The 27599-nt window shown below is 40.6% G+C and overlaps 2 protein-coding genes and 1 pseudogene across 3 annotated transcripts; 1 reads left to right on the forward strand and 2 right to left on the reverse strand.

Moving 5' to 3' along the window:
- Window positions 1–1503: 1503 nt before the first annotated feature.
- Window positions 1504–4309, forward strand: LOC111659156 (UDP-glucuronosyltransferase 2C1 pseudogene; annotated as a pseudogene). The gene is made up of 2 exons (XR_015437605.1): window positions 1504–2386; window positions 2551–4309. The product of XR_015437605.1 is annotated as a UDP-glucuronosyltransferase 2C1 pseudogene (transcript).
- A 2468-nt stretch (window positions 4310–6777) lies between these two features.
- On the reverse strand, window positions 6778–16248 carry chrna3 (cholinergic receptor, nicotinic, alpha 3). The gene is made up of 6 exons (XM_023412005.2): window positions 16013–16248; window positions 15405–15544; window positions 12718–12762; window positions 10657–10766; window positions 9131–10325; window positions 6778–9013 (listed from the first exon to the last, which is right to left on the reverse strand). Exons 1-6 carry the CDS (start codon window positions 16071–16073, stop codon window positions 8885–8887), a joined length of 1680 nt encoding a protein of 559 aa, XP_023267773.1. The 5' UTR covers window positions 16074–16248; the 3' UTR covers window positions 6778–8884.
- A 2243-nt stretch (window positions 16249–18491) lies between these two features.
- chrnb4 (cholinergic receptor, nicotinic, beta 4 (neuronal)) lies at window positions 18492–27357 on the reverse strand. Its single transcript, XM_023411921.2, has 6 exons — window positions 26927–27357; window positions 24170–24315; window positions 22232–22276; window positions 21876–21985; window positions 20310–21363; window positions 18492–19275 (listed from the first exon to the last, which is right to left on the reverse strand). Exons 1-6 carry the CDS (start codon window positions 26973–26975, stop codon window positions 19111–19113), a joined length of 1569 nt encoding a protein of 522 aa, XP_023267689.1. The 5' UTR covers window positions 26976–27357; the 3' UTR covers window positions 18492–19110.
- Between the last annotated feature and the right edge of the window lie 242 nt (window positions 27358–27599).

Below are 27599 nucleotides of genomic sequence, written 5' to 3' on the forward strand. Positions count from 1 at the left end.
GTCCTCGCAGGATCATTTGGGATAAATGTCTCGCTAATAGCCCTGTAGATTTTATGTTTATTCAGGTCACAGAACATGTTGATAAATTGAATTCATTTAATTTCAATAATTTATGGATCCCTGGAAAGGCAATTACAACACAGCTCACCACCCAGATCAACAGACACACACACAATAGATAGGAGAGGTAGTTCATTCTCATTTTACATTTTACTACTCAAACTGCCAAGTAAAAGAGATGGTTTGACTTTTCTTTTCTGTAATTCTTGTTTCACAAATCAACACACAACTGTGTGTGGGAAAGAGAGGGGGGACTTGTTGGGACATGCATTTCCCTTCTTTTCATTTTGAGGACTAATCCTGCATTCTTGGATGAATGTGAGAGTATCCTTGGTAACACATCAGTACTGTGGGTCCAGGGTGTTTTTAGTCTACTGAGCTTTAGCACAAAAAAGAATAGGTCTCATAACATCTCCACATCTGTCTTGTTATTTGATCGATGTTGCATGCAGATGCCTCAGATGATGTAATTTAGAGACATGTAATATAGGGCCTTCCTGTCACATTAACACTGTCCTCCAAGAAGAAGAAAGAGTCTTGTGTTCTGTAGCTGAGCGGCTCTCAGCCTTTGGTTTGACCCTGCACTGCCTCTCCATGAGTGTGTCTAACCATTACAGCTGAAAGGACCCACCAGCATGGACATGGTGGCCAGTCTACTGATCTGTGACATTCCACTTCTAGATATACTAGACTAGCCTAAATACAGAGACTGTGAATGAAAATGATAAACAAAAAGAAGTGCATGCAAAGAATGTAAGGCATTTTTTAAAAAAAAAGGTATTTTGGCAAATGTTTCATAGTGCTAATATTTTTCATTGTAAATCTGGGTACGGTAATACATGTAGAGTGAAAATGAAAAGACTCAAATGTACTACATGATACACGATACGAAAATTCAACATTCAGCCATATCATATGCATTTTTGTCCACATAAGAAATTTCAGTACATTCATCACTTACTGTACATGATGGCATCAGAGTGGAGATTCCTCAATGGGTTGGGTAGAGCTTCACAAAACCTTCTGAATCTTTCTACAATGTGCTGTATTGTAAGGGTGGATAAATTTGATTTTCTGAAGGATTACCCTACACATTCTGTGAAAGTTGTACAGCTCTTGTGCTCATAAAAACCTTTCAAAACAATTAGCTTACATAAAGTTAATAATTGTTAAAGCTATTAAGGTTACATTAAAGTGCACTATATACACTATTCTGTATTGTTCAAGTACATTTTGATGGTAAATATAACATTTTTAAAAGGCTTGAGGTAAGGCCAGAAAACACCCAGACTTTAAATTCAAAGTTCAAATTAATTGTCTGCGTGTCCAGTGCCACTGTTGGTGAGGACTTTGGAAAATCTCTGGATTTTAAGCCAGTAAATCATATTTCTTAACAAATACCTGTCTTCGACTTCTTTCACTGCAATGGTAAGGTTGGCAATGGAATTTTGTTGTAATAGTTTTTCTTCTTCTGGATTGAGTTTGTCATTAGACACAAAGGTGCAGCTCACCTGAGAACAGAGTCCTACATAGTGTCCTGGTATTCCAGGGCTGTCTCTGTAGATGTAGTTTTGTCTTTTATGGCTACTGTTGCAGTGATCACACTTCTTCCTTTTGTATTTTCAGATATGTAAATCATGAGAAATGCATGAGAAGACAAACTTTTTTAGTAGACTCTGCCCTCCTCTTTCTACTTAAAATCATCATGTTTAAAATTGTGGCTCAATTAACCAAAAAGAGAGTTTATTTAAATTGCCATATCTCAGTTTTCATTCAAACCTGTCTTCAACAGGATCAATTCATTTAATTTTCTCAAAACAAAACAAAACAAAACAAAACACATTCTCTAATGAAATTTAAGGTGCGGCAGGGGGATTGTGACGGGGTTGCATATCAGAGCCTTTTTTTTTCCCATGCAGGCTAAAGGTTGGTTATGTAACAATGACAGTAAGTCAGCCTCTTCTCTTTCTTAGGTCTGTTCCTAAGGATCACAGGATCTTATTAGAGATTTTGAGCATACCTTTGAAAATCCTCCTTTCAGCAGAGTGAGAATGCATGCGGCATACAATTAAAGAGAAGAATTCACAGCTGAATTCAGACTGTGAGCACTTCAAATAAGCAGCTGTAACACCAATCTGCCCACAGCTTCAATAAAGAGGTCACATTGTTTTTCAGTCCTTTAGAAAGGCCCAAAGAAAAGCTTAATGATAATCCACTTATGAAAGCTTTCCTGAAATTTGTACTTATGCATTCTCTGCTCCGTAGTTTCACACCGACATCTAAGGAATAAGTGTATGCATGCTCGGGGCTGCTTTATGTGAAACAGGTATGTTATCGCTCATTCTTGCATTTAATTAAATTCTCCTTTCTCAAAGAAAACCTGAATGTAAAAAAGACGTTGTTGAAATGTACTTTTATGGCATTTAGGGCAAGTGTTGTCACTCAGACACACCTTGAGTAATGTTCTGAGTTTATCTATTCTTCTTTCAGGTTAAAGATGCCACCCGATGGAAGTACAAAAATATTTCTTCTCCTTTTACCCTTTGTGCTATTTACATTGAGAATATGTCATGGGGGCAAGATTTTGATTGTTCCTTTAGAGGGAAGCCACTGGGTGTACATGGATATCATGGTCAAAGCTCTCCACTCTCGAGGACACTCCGTCGATGTGGTACGAACCAATAAAAGCTGGTACATCAAGGATGACTCTCCGCACTACAAGACAATCACAGTTCCTGTCACTGAAGCCTTTAATCATGACTTTATTAACCCGATCCTGAAAAAGATAATTGACATAGAGAGGGGGGAGAGCTCTGCTATGAGCTTTGCGAGTTTGCAGGTCGAGATGTTCACTGCGATGTTTAACATGCATAGGATAATGTGCAAAATGGCTACTATTATGTTTCAGGATAAAGACTTGATGAATAGTTTAAAGGAGAGAAAATATGACATGGTCCTTACTGACCCAGCATGGGGTGCAGGTATAATGTTGGCTCACGCTCTTAAGCTACCTCTGGTCTATAATGTGCGGTGGATAACTAGTGGAGAAGGACATTTGGCCATCGCGCCTTCTCCATTATCTTATATCCCGATGACTGGCTCAGGGCTGTCAGACAAAATGAGTTTCATACAGAGAGTCAAAAATCTAATTTTCTATGTCATCTGGCAAGCTCAGGATGGATTCTTAATTGGCCCTCAGTATCAAGCTGTTTGCGATGAGTTCTTCGGCCCAGAAGTCAGATACAGTGACTTATTACAAGGAGCAGACCTGTGGCTCATGAGAGCTGACTTTGTTTTTGAGTTTCCTCGACCCACAATGCCTAATGTTGTCTATATGGGAGGGTTTCAATGTAAACCCTCTGAACCACTTTCTGGAGACCTGGAGGAGTTTGTGCAGAGCTCTGGGGAACACGGAGTCATCATCATGTCTCTGGGAACTTTTGTGAGTGAACTTCCTGCTGACATGGCAAACGAGATTGCTGCAGCTTTCGCTAAATTACCTCAGAAAGTCATCTGGAGGCATAAAGGTGACAGACCAGCCACTCTGGGCAACAACACTTTACTAGTGGACTGGATGCCACAGAATGACCTCCTCGGACATCCTAAAATAAAATTATTTGTGGCTCATGGGGGAACAAACGGCATTCAAGAAGCTATTTATCACGGCGTCCCAGTCGTGGGTCTACCTGTGTTTTTTGACCAGTACGACAACCTGCTGCGACTGAAGGAGAGAGGAGGAGCTAAGATTCTTACATTAGCTACAGTAGACAAAGGCAACAACTTTCTTGAGGCCATAGAGGAAGTCCTGACTGAGCCCTCCTACAGGATGAACATGCAGAGACTCTCCAGGCTGCACAGAGATCAGCCAGTGAAGCCGATGGACACCGCCCTCTTCTGGATAGAGTTTGTCATGAGACACAAAGGTGCAGCTCACCTGAGAACAGAGTCCTACAGACTGCCCTGGTACTCCTACCACTCTCTAGATGTAGTTCTGTCTTTTCTTGCTACTGTTGCTGTGATTACTTTTCTTCCTCTTGTATTTTTCAGATATGCACGTCTTGAAAAATGCATAAAAAGACAAACTAATAAAAAATGACGAGGCTGTCCTGCTCTTTCTACTAAAAATACCATTATTTTAGCTCAATTAACTAAAAAGAGAGGTCATTTCAATCGTCTGTTTTTTGTTATTTCATGTGAAAAACATCTTCAACAGCATCAATTCATTAAATTTTCTCAAAACAAAAATAAATTCTTTAATGAAATTTGTGGTGCGTTACACTATGACTATATCAGAGCCTTTACTAAATAACATAACGTTTTTTTTCCCCCATGGAGGATAAATGTTGGTTATGTAAGAGTGAGATTAAGCCAGCTTCTTCCAAGGAAGGGTAGGGTGAAAACTAGTGTGACACAATCTAAATTCAGTGTTAACAGACACAGCAGGTGCTGAAGGAAACTGAAACAACTGCTATCTGATTAGAAATTTGTTTTCAATGCAGGCTGCTGATGCTGCATTCACTCATTATAAGAAACTACATTTTCCAACTGAATGCAAAGGATAGTTTATCCTCTCAAGGAAAGGCTCTGGTATTTAATGGTACATACATGGTGTATAGAATGAAAAATTACAGTGAAAAAACACGGCATCCAGCATACATCAGTAGAACAGTTAACATGCACCCAAAGCCACAATATATGTGCTGCAGTTGAATATTATGTCTAAAACTTTGGCTTCCCCTAGTGGTAGCAACAGAAAAGACACTGTGCCAGACAGCAATCCCTATGGTGACAAAGCAATAGCTCCATTCTTTCCATCTGATCCTCAGATGCATCTCCCTCAGGAGAACAGCAGTAATGAGAAAGAGGAGGAAAGCAGCACTGACAAATATATTTGATGCTCCAGTTGATTGGTATCTCATCAAGCAGAAGCAGTCATTACAAGTCAGTGCCACAGAGAGAGTGACTTGGGTTGAACTTTCATAAGGGTACACTAGGTTAATGGTGGATGCAGGCAGCTACTGATTAGACAGTGTCTGGTCATTACAAAATGAGATTACGAAGACAGACATATCGTACAGTCAATCACACAGTTACAATTTGCAATCATTTGCCAGAATATGCTGTTAATGTGATGTTAGCTATATTAGCAGGAGAGTTGTGACTAGCACTGTCTGCTGCAGTGTGCTGCATCTCTGCATGTTAGCTTTTTAGCAGCAACTGTAGCCACAGTCTGTTGTCTCTGTCTTTGCTCTGCATCATGTCATTTATCCGTACAACGTGCAATAAGTTTTATAGCCATGAAGACCTAAAAACAAAAGTTTGCTAGCACAGTGTGTTTATTTGGTTGGATGCATAATTTGAAATGCTATACCAGATAACTTTACCTTCCTTTTTAGCTTAGCTACAAGCCTACAGTCTCTGTCACATCTAAACAACTAACTCTCTCTAGTTTGTACTCCACTCTGTCTTTATAGTGCTTTGTTTGTGTGCATGTCATTTGATGACAATTTACATTAAAAGGTTTGTTTTGCTTCAGCTATGAGAACGAGTATCCATCTCCACACCAAATAAAATGCTTTGGATTCCATGAGCATCCATCATGGGTGCTTCTCAAGGGAGATGTGTATTCGTTTTGCTGTTGAAAGCACTCTTTCCCCAGCACAGCTGACTCTAACTTTAATGATGTTAATGATTTGTTCATCCTCTGAGGTTTGATTTTGTCTATCTATTTTTTTATACACAACAGAACCCAGCCGGATTGTTTTCTCTCTAAGTCATCATAAGTAATTTAATTGTAATTTCCCCAGAGTATGTCTTTACAGTAATTCCATTTTCAGCATGTGCTGTGCTTCCAGATCCTCTTCCTTTGTCTGCTCCTGCTCCTCCACCAACATGTCTGTGTTGGGCCTTCTGACAGCTGAAACACAAAGTGTGTGCTTAATTTCATAATGTGCTTTGTGGGACCTGCCAATATCATACAGAGTAAAAGTTAAATCTAAATACAATTTTTTTTCTTCTTTGTTTTAGCTTGTCAGTGAATGATAGTGCCTCGTGATCTCTCTCTCTAATCACCCAACCCCATATTGCATTTTGAGGTGTTGACATCCTCACCTCTGACCATGAACTATATTGAATTGTTTTCCATGCTCTTGGACGGCAGCATCCGTCATGATGGCATCCTCAGTGGTGAAAGTCGTCTCCATCCGTGAGACATTAAACGCTTACACTTTGAGGATGGTTTCATTCTTCCTCAGGTAAGACTGGACCACGTATTTGCAGGGTGTCAGAGACAGGACATCTGAATTCAACATCGTCTCCCTCGCTGATGCTGGACGGCCCAGCTACTGAAATATCTGCAGGCAGAAAATTGACTGCATGGCAGAAAGAGAAAATGAGTAGGAAGAAAATAACACTGACGTGATGCTTTCATAGTAATGAAAATACTCACCAATAACCAGAATCTGGATGATGTTGTGTCCTCTCATAGCTGCTTCAGAAGGTGCCAACTCCATTTTGGAGTAACCACAGCTGTAATTTCCAATGTGATGGCGACTGTAGTGAAGGTGGTATTATTTCGATCTTGCTCCTGCACTATTTTACTGATTCCAAGGCCACCGTTACATGAATAAACATAAACCACGGACTGTTTCTTGAATCCATATGTGCTGCACATTACATGAAGGTCACTGTTCTCAGTCATACTCTGTTGAGGAAAAATATCTGCAAAATTCATTTATTGAAACAAAGACAAACATTGGACTGATAAATGATACAAGGAAAAACAATCATCTTCTCATCAATTAAAGCTCACCCTTAGTTTGGCTTACAACCTGCTTTGCAAGGGCACCTTGAAGAAAAAAAAGAAAAAAAAGAAAAAGAAATCCTGTTCCCTTTCATTTGCGTGCAAAAGTTCACTCAATTATAAATACAAACAATTAAGTGGTTAAATGTGAATTTTTGTCAATTCTCACACAGAAGAATGGTGATGTGCTCATGAGGATAGGTAATGTGACACACATAGAAAGCCTCCACGACATATTTTGTGAAACCCTGCACAGGCACCACTCCAGGTTCTTATCTTCACCTACAGAAAGATGAAAGAAAAATATATAATTAACCACTTCCTGTGCAGTCTGTGGTGGCTTGTGATATCTAAAATTTTGTTCCCTTTTCTCATCTTTTTAGTCCGTAGTTTTTGCAGGATGTTACCTTCAGAAAATATTCATGGATGCTTTTATAAGCTCTTTTATTTCACACTTATTATAGTTATCTGTTTGGGAGATCCCCTGCAGATCAGCCACAAGTTCTGAGTGAGCTTTAATTAAATTCATTAGCCAGGGGTTTCTTATCAGATGTGACAGAGAGCTACTACAGTATCTGTCTGTGCCTCCCTGCCAGCATTCAATTAATATGGGCTGCATTTCCTTGTAATCACATAGCTAACCATCTGCTCTGATTTTTAGTCGTATAATAAGAATCGCACAGTGACATACTGACGAGCAGACCCCGTGCAGGGTGCTTAGACTCTTTCAGTACAGTCAGGCACAAAGTTTATGTCAAGCGTCAGAAGTGCAGGAATTCAGTGTTTTTCAATGGCATCATATATTTTGGCCAGGAAGCCAATAAGCTCCTTCATCACTTGCTTTCTGTATTGATTGTGATCCAATAAGCTGAGTTAGCTCCAAGGGGGCTTGGAGAATGTGAAACAGAGTAATGAACAGAGCCTTGGTGGTCTCTTTGATATGAGCTTTTGTTTCCAGTCTCGGAAATATTTAGTATCTCAAAGAAACCACCATCTCATATTTATCTATCATCTATCTTTAACTATTTTCCATTTATTTACAGAAATATGTGGATAAAACAGGCCTAAATTATTTACATTTACTTTTTAAAATGTCTCTTTACACATCAAATAGTTTCAGGGGCATACGTAAATATATTCATAATTGACTTAATTCTAGATGATTCACCACACTCTCTCTTGCATTTTTTTAGGCAGTATAACTTTTCACGTAATTTTACAACTGGGAATGCATTTTTTCATGATAGCTGTTATGACAAAAAAGGTAATATATCCCTTTAAAACAGCCAGAAACTTTTTGTAGTTTCTAATTGTAGTTTCAAAAAGTTACCACCAGATGTCACTGTTTGAACACAGTCAACGTCCTTGCTTGATTCCCACAAACATGGAAATTCATGTTAAATGTTTAGCAGTTTGTTATCTCTGTAAACACATTTTTATTTTGGGTATGTCACTTGATATGTTCTATACGACTCTAAAGTCCAAAGACCCTAAAGAAGGCAGTTTCTAAAGAAGAACATTTCCCTGTCATGGAAACATGACAATTAGATACTGAGCTCTCTGGGAGCATAATGAGTGTGTTCGGGAATATATGTTGATGTTACATTAACATTACACTGTACCAATTATTTACTGTGCAGATATTATTTACATCAATAGTAAGCTAGTGTCTTTGTTTAGGGCAATCCAAGTTTTTGGGTGTTGCAATACATATCGATTTGCCATTTACTTTTTTTTATTTTTACACAATGAAATGGTTTGATCGTCACTATGGTTGCCTTTGTTTGTTACCCAGGTCCTCAGCATTTGACAGTCCTTTTTTGTCAAACAAAAAAAAAAAATCTGTCTATGAAAAATAAACAGAAACTGAACCCTTTTACATCAGCTTTTGACACAGTGATCTTTTCTTCTTCATTCTGGATCCACTCTGTATTTTCCCTCTCTGAGCCATAGGCAGAATCTTATATGAAACAAATGCTGTGGAGCTCAACAGTCTGGAGTATTAAGTTTTATCAAACGGATTCAAATGTCTTCCCCGAGTAAAAGAGGCTGGAGGAAGAGGCCAGCTGTTCCCAGGATACACACGAGGACAAAAACCCATAGGAAGATCCTGTCGATTACCATGGCAACGTACTTCCAGTCATCCTGAACCTGTGAGAGGATAACAGGGAAATCATTTTCAGGGATATGGTAACATTGTTATAGTTCTTGAAAGCTAATTTCCAGTAAAAGTCATGCTCGTTTGCTGTTATGATTTCTTGTACTCACCTCTTTTGCTTCATTCTGTAGTCTCATGTTCTCTGCTATGTATTTGACACTCTCAATAGCCTCCCTGACCTCAGGGGAGAGCGGCAGCAGGGACATTATTCCTCCATCCAGAGACTCGGAGCTGGAGCACTGACTCCCTCCTCCCACCCCAGCAGCACTGCCTCCAGTCAGCGCCCCGACGCAACCCAGTCCTCCGCTCCCTCCCCCAGAGTCTGCAGGCAGTTTGCTGGACCTCTGGTGCCAGCAGCAGTTGCAGCGGCCTTCGCAGCACAAGAGCCCAGTACCTCCTCCTTTGCCTGGGTCTACACTCAAGTTATTGAGGTTGGAGAGTTCAGTGTTGTTGAAAAGACGCTGGCGATTCGTCAGGCTGGTTACCACGCTGGAGGCCAGGGACTGAGGTTTGTGCTGCCTCTGAAAAGTGCCTGATGAATGAATGGCACATGGTCTCGAATGAATCGTGTGCACATTACCAGCCACGTTCTCAGGGTCCCTCTCTGGCCTGGTCATGAACATCACACGGGGCAGCAGTCCCAGGAAGACACTCCGCACCCAGCAGGGCATGGTGTGTGTCTTTGGTGTGCGGTAGTGGACGTTCAACACAAAAACGGTGATGACAATAGAGAGGGTGACAAAGATCATGGTGAAGAGGAGGTACTCACCAATCAGGGGAATGACTAGTGAAGTGGAGGGGATTGTCTCGGTTATAACCAGCAGGAAGACAGTTAAAGAGAGCAGGACAGAGATACACAGAGTGACCTTCTCACCACAATCAGACGGCAGGTAGAAGACGAGCACGGTGAGGAAGGAGATGAGCAGGCAGGGGATGATCATATTGACAGTGTAGAAAAGAGGCAGACGGCGGATGTACAAAGAGTAAGTGATATCTGTGTAGATTTCCTCGCAGCAGTTGTACTTAATGTCATGTTTGTAACCAGGGGCATCAATTATCACCCACTCGCCGCTCTCCCAGAAGTCCTTCAGGTTGATTGTGGAACCAATCAGCACCAGATCAATCTTTGCCTTGTCGTACGTCCAGGAGCCGAACTTCATGGTGCAATTTTGGTAGTCGAAGGGGAAGTAAGTGACGTCAATCTTGCAGGAGCTCTTGAATATGGCCGGAGGGATCCAGGTAACGTCACCATTATAACGAAGCAGGGCCTTTGTTTTGTCATCAACCTGGAAATCTCCAACTGCACTGTAGAGAGAAAAAGAGAGAGAGAACAAAGGAGAAAGACAAAGTGAAGGTTAAAGTCGAAAGAGAGTCACAGACAGATGAGTCATTGGAGATTAAATTGAGGGGTATAAACAATTGACTATTGTGTCATGGAGATATTAATCAAAAAGATTCTTTGTGGTTTCAGTAAATTGCACCCTCTGATGTTACTTATACTCTCCCTTAATACTATGCAAAATAGAAAATGACCCATGCGAACTAATGCAGTTTGTCATTGTGATCCTTTATTGTAAATGTACCTAACAATCAATAAAAATGTTGAGCCAGATTTTTAAGTTGTTGTTATGCTCACTTGTTGTACAGAACAATGTCTGGCTTCCATATCCTGTTGGACGGCACTCGGATAAACTCAACGCCTCCAAAATCTTTTGGGTTCCATCTCAGTTTGTAGTCGTTCCAGACCTGCAAAACAAAACAGAATAATTAAGCTACATTAAAAAGTCAAAGAAATGAAAATGTCAGACAAAACTTTGAGCTAACAAGTTTAGAGGAATATCAATATCCGGAATTGGTAAAACTGAAAATGAACAAGTTCCTGTTAAAGTTATATTTTTGCCTTTATTGTGACAGTACAATGAGAGAAAGTCATGGAGAGAGAGAGGGGATGACATGCAGCAAAGGGCTGCAGGTGGGATTGTAACCCATGGCCACTGCGGTTAGGACCAAGCCCATGTGGTAGGCGTTCTACCAGGTGAGCCACTGAGGCGCCCCATGAAGTTGACAATTCCAAAATTTTCACCAGTATTTGACACCTCAATGAAATAACAATTTTTTCAACCAAAACATAGAGATTTCAGTACTCCTGAACTTCTCCAGTGTTGACTCAAAGACAAAATATATGATCTATGATATATACTACTACAAATACCTACAAGACAAAATATAACACCAAATATAATCTGAGCAGCAATCTACGGTATAACGACAGCATGAGTCTACAGCCATGCTAGCAGCTCCGTGAGGCTGTACTTGAGCTAAATGCTAACATCAGTATGCTAACATGCATCTTAATTTAGTACGTTAGCATGCTTGTATTGGCAATAAAGGCAAAGTACAGCTGAGGCTGCTGATGATTGACGTAGTAAGTTTTGAAAGTATTCAATCATAAATATAAGTACTAGACAAATTAAAAAATTGACCTGATGAAGGCAAAAGTCAAGGGATTGCCAAACTTAATGTTAGGTCAGTGAGTGCACCAAATTTCATAATAATCCATCCAGTAGTTGCTGATAGTAATGGTAAGCCTTTTTCTATCTCCTGACATACTGAGCAACATGTCTCTTCCCAACAAACATAAAAGCAAGTAATGGTGCCTTTTCAAAAGAAAAACCACTTTATACAGCTACAAAACAGCATAATATAAAAGTATACAATAAAAGAAAGCAGCAGTTGTTTCCTCTTAGATTACCTTTTACTATACACATCTGCTCTGACTGATTTTACACACACTCTCTTGTAAGATGTCCCTAAAAACAATGAGAAGTCATCATCATCAGAGATGAGATGCACCTGTGTGTATGGACCTTTTGGCGACTGTTTTTGACGCCTCTCATGAGGACAGCAGCAGGTGATCCTCATCAGACTCATAAAGTAACAATAGTAAAGCAACCTCAGAGTGCTGCAAAAATCCCACTCAATTAAGAATTAGTAAGAATCCAGAGTATATTGTAAGATGAGGGTGGACAGTGGGGGAAATGTATCTTTGTACATACATTACAAAGACTCTAAAACAACAGTTGACTTTGAAATATGTGAAACGGTACTTCACCTTGCAATCAACCAAACAGCAATTACAGCTCAACCCTTTAGCATGAACATGGCTCCAGCACAGATGAGTATTCGCTCAGCTCTTGTGATATGGGAGCTGCAACACTGCCCTGCTGTGTTTCATTCAAAACTGGTTCACTGCACTATGCATCTAAACAGAGGCACCATGTGGGACTAAAGAAATGATAAAACCATCAAGCCATACAGCAATTTTATTTTTGTCGTATACTTGACTCATGACATACACATGGGGTTAAATCAGGTTCAGCTCCCTGCTGAAGCTGAGGTTTCTGTCATAGTGTCAAATGTAATATTATAACTATTATGGAATATTATGGCAAGTATAATAAATTCCAGACTACTGTCAAATTATTTCAAAAACACTGATCATGAAATCTCAGTGCCTTTGGTTTATAGTATTTGAAAAAAAGATAAGACTACACGGATCAATGTATTTAAAAAGCTCCCTCCCATGAATAATTTAACCTGTCAGACTAGCTCAGAATAATCATGTATGACAGAAGGCTGGATCCATACTTGATGTCCTTGCTCGAGGTCGATCTGCAGTCATGCACCATAAACTTACATGTCTCAGCCACAGATTGGTCTCCATGATCTGATTGACTTCATCCTGAAACACAGGACGTAATGGACAATAAAGACATTAACACAAATAAGAACAAAAGCATCTTAACATTTTTTAAGTTAAAATAGGAACTGTCGCATGCAATCATCCAATTCCAATGTTTTCTGCAGGGTCAGACTCTGTGTGTGTCCCAGACAAGTGGATTCAGAGAGGCACACCTGAGTCCTCTCCGCCTGAAGCATAACACACATGTCAAATGGAGCCAGGAGGTCACAGCACAGCCTTAACTTTTATTCTAACAGCTCAGTTGTAAAGGTGGAGCAGAGGGACTAAAGAGCGGGAGGGAGAAAAACTGTCGGGGTCAGGTTTGTGTGTTACTTAGACCATGAATGAACCAATCTCATGACCCAGTGCATAACAAGAACCATTCATGTGACCATTTAGTATCCTGGAGAGGTTGTACATGGCTGGTAAGCACAGGTAGACTTAAGAGGACTGCAGTACAATCTCTATTAGATTGGGAGATTGGGGATTTTAAAGCACTTTGATAGCTAAGGCATACATCCTGTGCCTTATCACCAAATCAGTCAGCGAGTGCACTGACACAAAAGAAATATGTTCTGGGTCAGATCTGATGAAGATTTATTTAGAATCCTGTTTTTTCTTTTCAACATGATGTAAAATTAAATCTTGGATATTTTTCTTTGGCTTGCATGATTTTGTGAACGCTCAAAATGCATGAATAGCACAGTTTCATTATTTACTGCATCTTGTTAACAGACAATCATTCTTTAAACATTAAGGTTTTTGTATGTAATAAACAAGGTATGATGCGTTAGTGATTTGGAGAAAGCCAGGTTAGCTGTTTACTCTGTTTTCAGTCTTTATTCTGAGCTAAGCTTACTGACTATATTTAGTCATGGGAGTGTTATCTTCCCATCTAACTCTCAGAAACAAAGTGAAAGAAGCGCATTTTCCAAAATGTCACACTATCTCTTTCAAGAACACTGTTGTCACTTTGCCCCACTGTCACATGTTTTGGCATCTTCATGTTGCCTAGAGAGCCTGTGGTACAATCCCTGATTGCGAGATGATGACTGAGAAAGCCTGGCCGATGAGCTATTGATGGTCTAAATGAGCTCATACAGCCCAGCTGTAATTGGTGTAGGCTGAACAATACCTACTGCATCTGGGTTGGGAGCACCAGGTGTGCAGAGGGAATAATAGTCATTCATCAGCACCGGAGGCTCTGCAGCCTGCTACAATAACCAAGTTAAGGAGAATGTAACAAAATATCCTTTATCTGTTTGTTTTCTCTAGATCAAGACAGGTTTTCAATACTTATAAATGTCTTTTGATGTATACTGATTACTTATACACAGGCAAAGGAAAGCAAATTGAGATGAGCTTCAAGGTGTCAGATCCCACATTATCCATTGAAACTGTCAAGAACAAATCATATCTAGTAATGGCTGATATTGTTTTTGTTTTTATAGAATAGTGCGGTAATGCGAAAAAAAAAAAAGTATTCAACATTTTGCTTTCTGGCCAAGAGTTAGATGAGATGATCTATACCAATCTCAATATGAAAGTATAGCAGGGAGACTGTTGGTTAGCTTAGCATAAAGATTAATAGCAGGGGGAGACAATTAATGTGCCTCTGTACAAAGGTAACAAAATTCACCTACCAGCAACTCTAAAGCTCATTACACATTATATATCATTTATCTTCATACAAAATTGAAGTGTAAAAACATCAGTTTGCAGTTTTATGCATGGTTATGTACAGGGGATAGCCACATTTTTTCTATACCTTTGTACAGAGCTATGTTAGCTATGTTCTTCTAAGCTAAACTAACAAGTCTCCTTGTAGTAGCTTCATATTTACCATACAAACAGTATCCATCTTACCATTTCGAACAAACTATTGCTTTAATGTAAATCAACTTGACAGGTTTAATACAGTTAGATCTTGTTGATAACATAACCTGATGACTTTGGTAAAATGTCTGTAATGAAGCCAATGATGTGCTTGTCCTTCAACACAAGCAGAGGGACTGCCAGTACATTCAAAGCTTTTCATTTTCTGAATGAAGCTGTCGTCCTTGTCAAATGCGAGCCTTTCTGCTTAATTATCAACATCCGCTCTAGACCTGTCTGAGTCAAGTGAGAGAGCTGCCTGCTAGCCATGTCGGGCTGCAGTCCACAAGCTCCAGCAAAACCCGCCAGTAAATCCAGGGGTGCTCATCTGAAGTGGCAGTGATTGAGTGATAGAGGCTGCCTACACTGAGAGGTGCTCAGACAGCTGACATTTCCCATCTTGTCTTGGCCAGACAAACAGCCACACTGTCCCTCTTTCCCTCAGTATTACCAGGGGCTACTGTCCACCGACTGGAAGTATCTCAGGTGTCTCAGATGGCATCCCTATAATCCCATTCACTAAAACTTTGTTGTCCAAAGTCCACAAATCCATGCACAACCTATTTCTTGTGAGGTTTGATAGCAATGAATCAGTGCATTATGCTCAGACCCTCCACACTGAGCAAAACCTTGTTTTTTCTTTCCGGTCATGACTTCTCATTAGACAGGATGATGTATGCTTGACTAAGGAAGCAGCCGCCCATAAATCAAAGGTAGCCTACTCTGGACATCAGAAACAGTGAAAAATCCCTTTGTAGGCTACTTACCACTTTGACCAACTGTGACATGGACACCTCAAACTGAACAATGACTGGATCAGACACATTTTCCACCGGTCGTATGTACTGGTTGTAGTTGGAGAATATCACAGAGAAGAGCCTGTGCTCTGCATCTGAACATGTGCCTCCTGGATCAGAGCAGAAGGTCACACATATGTGCATTACTGCAGAGTGTTTGTCTTCAGGAAAACTAGCTGCCAGATCATCATGTTTGTTAGTTCTCAGAAATCAATCAATTTATCAATTTATCTATTTTTTAATAATGTGATAGAACTACCTTTAATTCAACATGCTGTGATAGCTTGATTTATGTTGAAGGAAAATACATTCCTCCCTTCAAATGAACAACCACAGGTACATAAAGACATTACTTATTATCCTGATGTCCAAGAATGTTAAAGTTAATTAAAATTTGGGATTTTAATGTTATGCATGGAATTAATTTAAAATGCCATTTCATTAGCTTATTGTGTACAGGTAGCCTAAATAAATAAAACAATCTTATTTTAATTAGCCTACTTCAGTATCATTAAACACGTTTATGTAAAGCAACAAGTAAGTGAGATGTCGTGTTAAAATAGCATCTTGTTACTCACCTGACAGAAGAAACAGGAGGAAGGAACATGTGGCCAAACCGAGGCAAAAACTGGCTTTCATCCTTTTGTCAATTGACAAATGCCAAATGAATCCGCGCTCCTCGCAGCAGACAGCAGGAGAAAGTGGGAAGCGCGTCCGCAAGCACCGAGAGAACCAGAGAGAGAGAGAAAGAGAGAGAGAGAGAGAGAGAGAGAGAGAGAGAGAGAGAGAGAGAGAGAGAGAGAGAGAGCCACACAGCCAGCCACTTACAGGGGGTACACCATTGCACCACAGCTACCCAGTCTAATACAACAAGAAAAAGAAACTGAACTGGTCAGTTTCACTTAAAGATCACTACATGACTTTTTTCAACATCAAGCGGGGCGTTTCGAGGTCTCTCATTGTTTTGCAGTTTTATAGCAAATTAAATTTGATAAAAAAGAAAATGTCTTAGAATCTAAAAATTTATTTTTTTTCTATCAACTTCTAACTACTTCTTTCCTTACCTCACATTTGTGGGCTTTTTTTTTCTCTGTATCCTGTTGGCTTCAAGTGGGCGGAGCTCCTTTGAGAAAAAGGTAAAGTAATTTCTGTGCACCAATCAGGATTTAGCAACATATCAGAAGGAGAATGTGATCAGAACTGGTTTGTTTGGCCACTGTCAAATGTGATAAAACTACACCCACATAACCCTGATGAAGCAGATTAGCTGAGATTGTGAAACTCTTAACAAATAATATTTAAAGATGATTTTAATTTTTATTGTTGTTTATTTTGTGTAGGTTGTAATGAAATTTAAAAAAAAATACTTTAAAGTCAGGTTTTCAACATTTTCCAAGGACAGTCTACGTGGACCCAGGTAGTGCTCACATATATTTTCCTCTCACAGTGTTGGCTTCCATATTAAATCATCAAATAGCCTTCAAACAAGATCAATAGCCTCTGTGTACCACTGAGTTGGAGCTTTGGAGGCCAACATAACAGATTTTCATCTTTCTTTATTGTGTGACAGAATATCCTCTTTTTTTTTTTCAAAAATGCGTCACTTCAGCCCATTTCTAATAGGGATATAGTTCTGTCTTTGGCTCTGGCATTCCCTTGATCTGTCCTTATCATTATTGTAAAGTAGTATTATTCTTTCTTTTGGCCAGCAGGGTTGTGTTGTGGTTTGACACTTTGTCCTTCTGTTGGATGAAAGGGATGCCCAAGTGCTTTTCAGCTGACCTCTCCCCTCTACTGAAGTGCCCTCAGATGACAAATAAATCCCCACAAGCACCAGGGATGCCGTCTGGCGTCTGAGCAGGCACTCTTAACTCCTTTAAATGGGGCAAGCAAAAAAAGAATTATCCCATGGGGGATCAGTAAAGGATTATATCACGTAAAGATAGAAATAAATGTTGATTTGACCTTCAGAAAGTTTTCTTACTCATAGACAGGGCAGAATGAGAACTTAGGTTGTTTGTACACCTACGCATAGAGGACTCCAGCTGAGGCTCGGGTCATTGAACAAAACTGTCTTTGGTGACAAACAGCTTCCAAACATATCATGCTGCAGAGGTTATTCTGCAGATTTACAAAGACATGGAGTGAAATATGTCAATTTTCTCATTTCCAAGGACTGTATTATGGTAAATCCTTAATATTAATGCTTGCTTATGAGGCAGGGCAAGTGTCAGTACAATGTTTCCTTGCAACTCTTATTAGTCTCATGACATAAGGCTTGTGATTTATAGGACCTTCCACAGAGTGTTGAATGAAGACTCCCCCAGCGTTGCTAGGATTGAAGAAGATGATGGATTATTGATGGATAAGCTGTGGCACTGCGCTGTCTCTCTTCGCTAGTGATAGGAGGTTGACAGGTGAGTGAAAAAGCAATAAATGATCTTGAAAACCATAAATAGAGATTAAAGTAAGGCATTAACATAGATGCTGATTGCAATTCTTGATTTAAATGAACGTCTCACAAAAGAGCCAGCAGTCTGCAGAATCTCTAAGGAGCCTACTCAGCACTGTTTATTGAGCAGTAAATGTTGTGTGTGCTTGCACTCGCTCGTCTGAACAAATGAGCACTTAACAGAAATCAACTGTGGTGTAAAGGCACAAATGAGTCCCCATAAGATTGCAGTGTCTGAAACAAACACATTTTGTTCTCTCTTTCTTTAGTGTCTCATTTAAAGACATGTCAGGGCTATCACTATGACAAAAAGCACTGGGCCTCAAGACATCATAATCAAGATCAGCTCCATCTCAATCCAACGGTTTTGTTGTATCAACATATTTTTTTTTGCCTGGTCACACGTTCTCACATCTAAAGTGAACAGCTGTCTTTTCTGTGTGATGAAATGTTCAAATTGGCACATCTTCAGCGAACGTGTTGGCTCTGAGAACAAACTTTATCACCGGTAACACAGATTAACCAAGCACTTTGGCAAGACCCTGACAATTTTAAGACTTTATTGGGGATTTCATACATTTAATCAAACTGAAAGAGGACACTGATTTATCTTTACTTTTCATTCTTTAATCACACATCACATTTCAATGATATGGTAAGATAACTCAACACAAATAAGGATAAAACATCTGACAGCTGTCATGTCTCTGTCATATTGGTTATATTCCTGTAATGGCTCAACACATATTATGTTCTCATTCTTGAGTGCAGCAGAGGCTGCATTCAGTCCACTTCTGGAGCTGTCCTTTGTAGATATGAAGGGAAGGGGACAACCTCAGTGCATTGATTCTGTAATAGGTCCCTGGCAGATGCACCATTTCCTCAAAACATGGAGTTGTGGAAGGTTGTATTGCTTTAGATCATGTGGTTTTGATTATTAGGAGACATTTTTATCAATTTTTATGTCACACAAACATCCTGTCTGTTCCACTGATGTACAAAATAAGTGTATATTTTTATAAGAGTATTTCTTTTTTGCCCGGTGGTAGGATTTGACACAGAGGGCTCCTGGTCCCTGATGATACACTACAAGCAAATGCTAAGAAGACTTCAAAACTAAAAAAAAAAAAACTACTGGCCTACACCCCCCTTGTAACTATGTTCATCCTAACAGTTCAATTACTTATGAAGACCCTAAAGTTGTTCAGTCTCTCTCGTTGTTCATCAGATGCGAGGAGTCTCTGAGCTAGGCTGCTGGTTGGGAATAATCTGACTCTGGAAGAGAGGCTGGAGAAACAGGCCCAGGGTGCCCACAACACACACTATCACGAAGATCCACAGGAACATACGATCCACCACCATGGCCACGTACTTCCAGTCCTCTATCACCTGCAAATATACAGAATTGAGTCAATGAACATGAGTCAATAAACATGTTTCACAGATGTGTCACAACACAGCAGTATAGGATGACTGAAGAATTTCTGTTCAGTGTGTTTTGTGTGGACGCTGCCATGCCTCTGTGCAGCCACTCGGGGGCAGAGAGTGTAACTGAGTGAATGAATGGGTGAATACTCTATGTGTGTAACATCTTACATTATGTAAACACGTCTTGTAGTCTATTGTGTTGGCCAGCAGTTGAATTGAATTACGACGTACTGCATTCTGTAATATACTTTTTTGCGTGTTCGTTCATATTCTTGCCAATAACACCGCTTAGAATAGGAAGGTTTATTCTTAGGATGCTGACTGAGTAGCTTAATATTTGAATGGGAACATAGTTAAGTTAAATCCCTGTAAGGACCCATCTCTATATTGCTGAGACCTACACTGAAATAGCTATTGACCCTTTCACCCCATTTTCAGCGCTGTCCTTGGTAGTTTTTGAAACGAGCCATTTCTCATTTCTGGTTCCCTCCCCATTTTATTGATTTGTCAGAGAAAGCAATTGATTACCCAAAGTCTGACTTCAATTTGCTGGGTCACAGCCACTACTTAAGGTTAGTGGTATTCCATCCTGCACCTTAGGGGTCACACACTGACCGTTATCACGTAATGTTATCACATCAATACAAACACCTTTGGTCCAGTTTATTGGGATTAGGATGGATGGAAGAGGACGGGGCCAACGGAGGAGCCAACTCTAAACTTATCCAATGATTTAGTGCCCTAAATCCTGAGCTTAAGATAGCACACAGACAGACAGACTTATATATCTATATATATCTCTCTATATATAGTGAGAGAGATATATATATATATATATACATGTACAAGGAGCATAGTAACTTTTGTTCATTTTTTTTCATCTATTAAAATTTTATAACCTTTATAAATTATATAACGAGGCCTATTTATTATATGTTCCTTCTATTCTTTTGCATATATTCAATAAAACCTTTGGTTTAAATACGTATACGTACACTCTGATCATCATCATCTCCCATCATGTGCTCAGCCACAAAGCGCACCCCGTTCACTGCCTCCTGGACATCAGCAACCCAATCTGAATTGCTTCTCTGCTGGAGGTCCTGGGTGGAGGTGAAACCAGTGGGAAGGTAATCCGTGGCACGCAGGTCCTCCTTCCTGTTGGAGTGGCTGTAGCCCATTGAAGGAGCTACATTTTTGTGTCCTGGTGTGGAGAAGGCGGAGTCGGAGGATAGCAGGGCAGAAGACGACATTGTGATTCCTGCCTTGGGTGCCCCTGGGTAACCCAAACCCAGAATGGCTCTCCTCGCCCGTAGGCACCGCTGTTGGCGGAGCCGCTGACGGGAGGAGTTATTGTTAGGGCGTCTCATGAAGAGCAAGGCAGGCAGTTTCACAAGAAATATTAGCTTTACCCAGGACGGCATGGTGTGGGTGCTGGGAGAGCGGTGGTGCACGTTGAGCACGCACACACTGGTGATGATGGAGAAGGTCACCAGCACCATGGTGAACATCAGGTACTTGCCGATCAGAGGCACATCCAGTGAGGTTGGAGGAACAATCTTGGAGATTAAAAGCAGGAACACAGTGAGAGCCAAGAGGACGGAGATGCAGAGGGTCATCTTCTCTCCGCAGTCCGAAGGCAAGTAGAAAACCAGGATGGCCAGAGAAGTGATCAAAACACAGGGAATAATTAGGTTTATGGTATAGAAAAGGGGCTTCCTCTTGATAATAAAGTCATACGTGAGGTCCACATAGGTGGGATCCAGAGGGCTGACAGTCCGTCTGCCTGGCAGCGCCAAGATATCCCACTCCCCACTGGGTGTGAAATCATCCATACTAGCCACCTCAGACTTCAAGATCAGGTCGATCTCGGTGTGGTCATACGTCCAGGAGCGGAACTTGAGTGTGCAGTTCTGCTGGTCGAAGGGGAAATGCTTGACCTCGATCTTGCAGGCGCTTTTGTAGATGGCTGGAGGAAGCCAGTTGATGCTGCCATTGGAAAGGACAATGGCATTGGTGAAGACTGTTACCTCATAGGTGCCATCAGCGCTATTAGGAAAGGAAGAAAGCGAGAGTAAACTTTAGAGAGCCTGTGAGTCAACCTTTGAGGTTTGTGTTATCAACACTGCAATCATAGTGCAGTTAACGAAAACCATATCAGAAAATTATTTTGGTGATTTCCTAAAGGCGAATGCAATCAATTTAAAAAGCCAATTAAAATCCCCAATCTGCCTTTGTTGTATATAAACTCTGGAAAGGCTTCAGAGAGTCGGTCATTAATAGAGAACAGGAGAAGCCAGGAGGGTGAGGATGGAGGGACTGGTAATCATATCACTTTTATACTGCATTACTTTCATTTGCTAAGTTAGGTCTTAATTTGTAGGTATCTACACTATAAGAGAGTTCATGATTCTGTCAAGAAATATAAGCTGAAATGAGAGAAAGCAGAGACAAAATCTCTGTATGAAAGGTCTTCTCCTATCATTTTTAATACAAAAATTGTACATAAAAAAAGAAAGTGTCTCTTAAACATTACACTCTGACATCCCCGTGATGCTTACTTGTTGTACAGAACAATATCTGGGAGCCAGATGTGTCTGGATGGGATACGCAGCTTGTCGATACCTTCATACTTTGCAGGGTCCCATGATAACCTGTAATCCACCCAGTGCTGGAGAGACAGTGAGAACAGGCCGTGAAGTCTGAAGTCTTCCACACACTTTCTCAAGAGCAGCCAATTTCTAATTACATGCTTCATTATCAATGAAAATATGTTTGGCGCACAATTACAGAAGCAGTTTGTTCCACATTGAGGGAGGAAGAATTGATATGGCTTAATTCAAGTTCAAGGGGAAGGACATTTAACATGATAACAGGTTATTGGGAGTGTATGACTCTTGAGTTTCATCACACTTACCTGAGTGAGCCAGACATTTGTGGTCATGATCTGTTCTCTTTCATTCTGGAAATGTACAAGCGGGATGGAAATTATTTTTAAATATTTCAGCCAAAAATACAATCCAATACTATCAGAAAGAATAATAACATGGTTTTGACATTTTGTTTTCAATATTATACCTCCTGAACACCATTGGTCAAGAAATCCTCTGGCAGTGATTCCCAACCAGAGGGCCATGGAAAAATTATGGAGTAGCTTGTTTGAAATAATTTGAATTATGACTGGTTTAAAAAATATAGCCACATATTTATGTGAAGGTGTAAGATAAATAGCCAAATAATATTTCAAATTGGTATTATGCAGATCTTTAGTAGCCTATATTTACTAAAAAAATTGAAGCCTGCAAAACACCTTAACACCTTTATAATTGAGAGTGCATGAAAACCATTTAGCGAGCAAGCAGAGAAATCGAAGTTAAAAGTAATTGATAAGTGGTTGAAATAGCTATGTAACTGATCAACAGTTGATATTATTAGCTAAAATGAATTGAGTTGAAATATTTAGCTAAAATTATGGGAAGTGGTTGAAACAGCCAAAATCGATGACAAAGGAGCGAATCATCTAATTGGCTAAAGGGCTGAAAAAGTTAGATAAAAGTCATGTGGAATTGGTTGAAATGTTGTAGGCTAAACTTATTGTATGAAATATTATTATACAAATATTCACTTTCATATAGCCTAATCAATTTTATTAATCTACAGTACATTCAGTTTAAAATCCATCGTCAGAAGAAATCTGGAACATGACAGACGAACGGTGTCGGCTACCTGATGTCAGACAGAAAAGAGGAACCACTGTTGATAAGACATGAATAGTCACCGTGAACAGAGGAACATTTTCATTAAATATGTCAAAACAACCTTAAGATGATGCCAGATACTCTGCAGATAATGCAGCTGCTTCCACTATGAGCAAAGTCAATGAAGCTGCACAGGAACAAGTGGGTGGTTTTACAAGTGGGCTCTAAAAAAAGAGGTTTTGGCACACAGAATGGATTAGCATCTCCTGCAGAAAGTGTCAGCATCTAAATACCTACTTTTAGTCTCCTGCTACTTTCATTACTAAACATAACTTATCAAGGTTTTAAGGACAGTTGTTGCAACAGTAAACCTCAGATGAAAGAATCTTCCTCCTTACTGTCATGTTTACTGTCGGGCATCCGGTCAAACAACTAGTAAGACCCGAGGCGCCTCGGTGGCTCACCTGGTAGAGCGTGCACCACACGGACTTAGTCCTTACTGCAGCGGCCATGGATTTGAGACTGATCCACGGCCCTTTGCTGCATGTCATCCCCTCTCTCTCTCCCCGACCTTCCTATCTACCTCTCACTGTACTAGCAAAAGTATATAAATAACTAGTGAGACCCTCCTCTCCTCTCATATTCCTTGTTTATATGTTTATTGATAGCATTGTAATCACACTGCCATGACATACATATCCAAGTGTGTTACCAAAATGCCAATTACCCCAAGGGGTACAGTGGAAACTCATAAGCTGAGAGTGTGAATGTGCCATGCTGCCTTGGACTGCAGCTGGGAGCCTCTGCTGTAAATCTGAGGAGAGCCTCTATCACTGAGGGTAAAACAGCTTTATGGCCCCTTTTAATGCAATGTGCTGAAGTTTCAATCTGGACACGACAGAGGCAGAGATCACAGCTGACCAGATCTATCCTCGACTTCATCCATCCCTTTAGAGCTACAGCCTCTCAACACAGGCCGGTTTGTAATTAACTGCTTTCTCAAAGTGTTGTGGCTCTTCCTGTCTTTTCTATCATCCACTTTCCTTCTTTTTCTGTGTCCCTCTTTGTCGCTCCAGCACATAGTCCCACCCTGGCACACATAAATAAATGCAACGCACTTCCTCCTGGTGGGGAGGATGGGAATGGTCGGGCCTTACCACGCTGATGAGCTGTGCCAGAGACACTTGCAGCTTCACTGTGACTCTCTCGGTCCTGTTGACAGCCGGCCGGATGAGCGGATTGTAGCGATCCTTTCCCAGCAACCAGTTCATGAGCCGCTCCTCTGAGTCAGCACTGCTGCTACCTGGTGACACAATTTTATCCACAGGTACACACACACACACACACACACACACACAAAATTACAGTATCAAGCCGAAAACTTGGTGCTCAAATGAAGGGACACAGGAAAGCTCAGACAGGGATGCTATGAGTTTGTGATAGCTGATGGACTGTGATGATGGCTCTAGGAAGATGTGCGTAGCAGCAATTCAAGTAATTGGTTGTTTGTTTCTTTTTCAAGATTAGAATTTGTCTCTTTTAAGGTTATGGAAAAATTATGGTTACATTTTTTATAAAGCCAACATTAACTGTTAGTCCAGGACAACACATGAACTCACAGTCTATTAAATGAAATCTGGAAGCTTCTTGTCTATCCATTATCTGTTCATTGGTTTTGTTTATTATCCTGCACGACAACTTCTTCCTCTGTCTGTTCATCCAGCTGCATCACACAAACTGCATGTATGACTTCCCGAAGTCTTAAGGGAAACAGCAGCCGTCAATTAAGAAAGCCAGGGATGGCTGTGTTGTGGAAATGATATTAAAATGTTAGGAAGGCCCTAAAGTAATTTCCAAATAAGTAATTACATTTGGGATGAGGGCAGGCATTTTCACAGCATGTTAATAATCCTGCTTTTGCCTAAAGCCAAATCACTGGATGTGTCTTTAAATGAGACTAAGCCATGAATACCAATACGTACACTCCACCTCCTTCCCTCGTCCCTGATAAAGGATGCCCATGTCAAAGGGGTGAAGACAAGCCTGATTGAAACTGATGATTGGCTCTTCTCATCTGGAGCAGAATGAGAAAATGTAGCACTACCTCTTCCATTTTCTGTACATGTAGCTGGTTTATTAATGCCCTCACATGGTCCGGAGGAGCTGAGTCGACTTACTCACGGGAAACACTGCAATGAGGTGAGACACTTACTGATGGGCCCATTGAAGAGGAATCGCTATACTGTTGTCAATATGCAGAAGAAAGATATGCATGGCTGTAAAAGGGATCGATCCCTCGTGTTTTGTTTTTTTTGAAGCTATGTGGTGATGTGGTGTATTAAAGCTAAGACTCATATTAGACCTCCAGCTCCAACGCTTTTCCTTTGCCCAGTGTCAAACTGCCTGTGTCATTATCGGCCCACAGACCCCTGGAGCTTTGCAGGGTGTGGCGGACCGACAATCTAGCCCCGCTGGTCAGTACAAGCTGCCATGACTGCACCTTTGTCAGTCCATTGGCTGAGGTCCCATCCAACACAGTCAGACCTCCACAAACACTCAGCAGCAGATGGTGTGTTGTCAAAGCCCTCGGGGACCAGAGTCAAACAAGCCCTGCTTTCCCCTGAGGTGAAGGCCACTTGCAAAACAACCAAACTTGCAATCACCTGCTGTGTATGTGTGTGTGTGTGTGTGTGTGTGTGTGTGTTTGTGTGTGTGTGTGTGTGTGTATGTGTGTGTATGTGTGTGTGTGTGTTTGTGGGTTTAATGTGAAAAATGAACTCATAAGTGTAGCGTTGACATTATGTTGATTGAGAGTGAGGTCAGGCGTGTTAATCCAATGCTAGAATGAACTCTTGTGGAGTTGATAAGGTCACTCTGCACAGCGCACTGAAAAACATCATTCTACAAAAATGTAATACAGTGGGCGACCTCCTTTGCATTCCACTTCTCAGTGATATGATAATCGCTATTAATAAAATGAGAATAATTATTTGTTCGTCTTCTTTATCTGAAGAAATTAAAAGAAGAAGAACTATATGTGACTACATATGTTTGTGCACATACTTTGTGAAGATTAATAAGGTCACAAAGTACTGGTAAACTATTTACACAGGCTGTGTTTTTCCATTTCATAAATTAGGCTTATCTTGTTGGAAGAGCTACACGATCTAGGCTATGATCTCACCAAAGTAAACCCACTCAGGACATGTGACATAGTGGTGTTGAACACGTGAATAAAATGATTTTAAGCATAAAAGTTTCCCGAAACTGTTTAAGTAATTTTATAAGTTAAGGAGGAATTTTCATCAATTGCATTTGTTGCTTAAACCTTTTTGGTTGTAACCCCACACTAAATATCTCAACCCCCCACCCCCACCCCCACCCCAGAGAGCTGATTGCTGATTTGGTGACTCTAGGCCACATTTGATATCCGGGCCGACTCATCAAATTGCCTTGTGTTGACATACAGAAGTATCACATCTCAGCTGAACTTGCAAGATGTACTTTTTTTTTAAAATTCCTATGAGGATTTCCATCCATGCATGTGTTTTTTTTTTTTTTATTTATATTAAATTTGTATTATACTTATATTTTTTTATTTAGATTAAAACGTACTTCTACACTACTACTACTACAAAAAAATGAGTAATAAATTTGGGGTGTGCTATCTGCATTTTTTATTTTTTTTTGTCGTTAAATCTAAGCAGTCGAGTCACTGCACTGGCAAAAGCTGCACTGAAAATCAAAAGCCATTCGACTTGGGGGACCCTAAAGAAAAGAAAAAAAAGACAAACCACTTTTCAGCACAAAAGCACTTTCACCCTAATAAATTTGGAGCAGACACAAAGACAGGGGCACATGCTACAGCCTACATTAGAAAGTAAAGTCCCACATGAAAAGAAAGACACACTCACAGTGAACCAGAGAGAAAAGGTAAGCGAGGATGGAGAGAACCCGAGTCATTTTTTCGGCACCATCTGGTCCGCGGGAGTTGTCAGAGATGAAGCCTCAAAACTGCAGCGTTCAGCGCTCTTCCCCTCGGACATACCGGACTCTGCGCGCTCAAAGTCTGGACACTTTTCCGGCACTGCGCTGGTGAATGAGAGAGGCAACATTAACCGAACAGCGAGATCTGTTGCCCCATCACAGGGTTACTCCACAGCAATCCGCCCAGTGAGATTCAACGAGCCACCTTTAGGCAAACGGGTCTTCACGCTCCAACGCTCAGTGGCCAGCCCAGACGCGCTGCTCTCTCCGTCCCCTGCAAGCCCCGCAGGTCCTGTACCCAGTCTGTGATCAGCTACTGCAAGTTTACACCAGCTCAGCAGCTGTTGTACACGCTGGTTTTCAGATGCTGTGGCACTGAAGATGCTCTTCACCGCGGTTTTCAGGTGCAAAGGGAAATTTTTATTGAAGTAGGTTTTTAGTAAAGAGTAAAGGCTTAATTGAGAACAAGTCTCAGTGTCTCAGTCTCAGCCTCAGGTAAGTAATAGCCTGCTATTAGTGGTTGTTAGGTGGTGATGCCAGTGCTGTTTTATGACCCCTATTTTTTTCTGACCTGTGTTGCCCCAACACCCTGATAAGTGA

Source organism: Seriola lalandi, unplaced genomic scaffold (assembly GCF_002814215.2).
Source record: "Seriola lalandi dorsalis isolate HSWRI2012SDOR001 ecotype SW California unplaced genomic scaffold, Sedor1 jcf7180002054474, whole genome shotgun sequence".
Classification (NCBI taxonomy): Eukaryota; Metazoa; Chordata; class Actinopteri; order Carangiformes; family Carangidae; genus Seriola; species Seriola lalandi.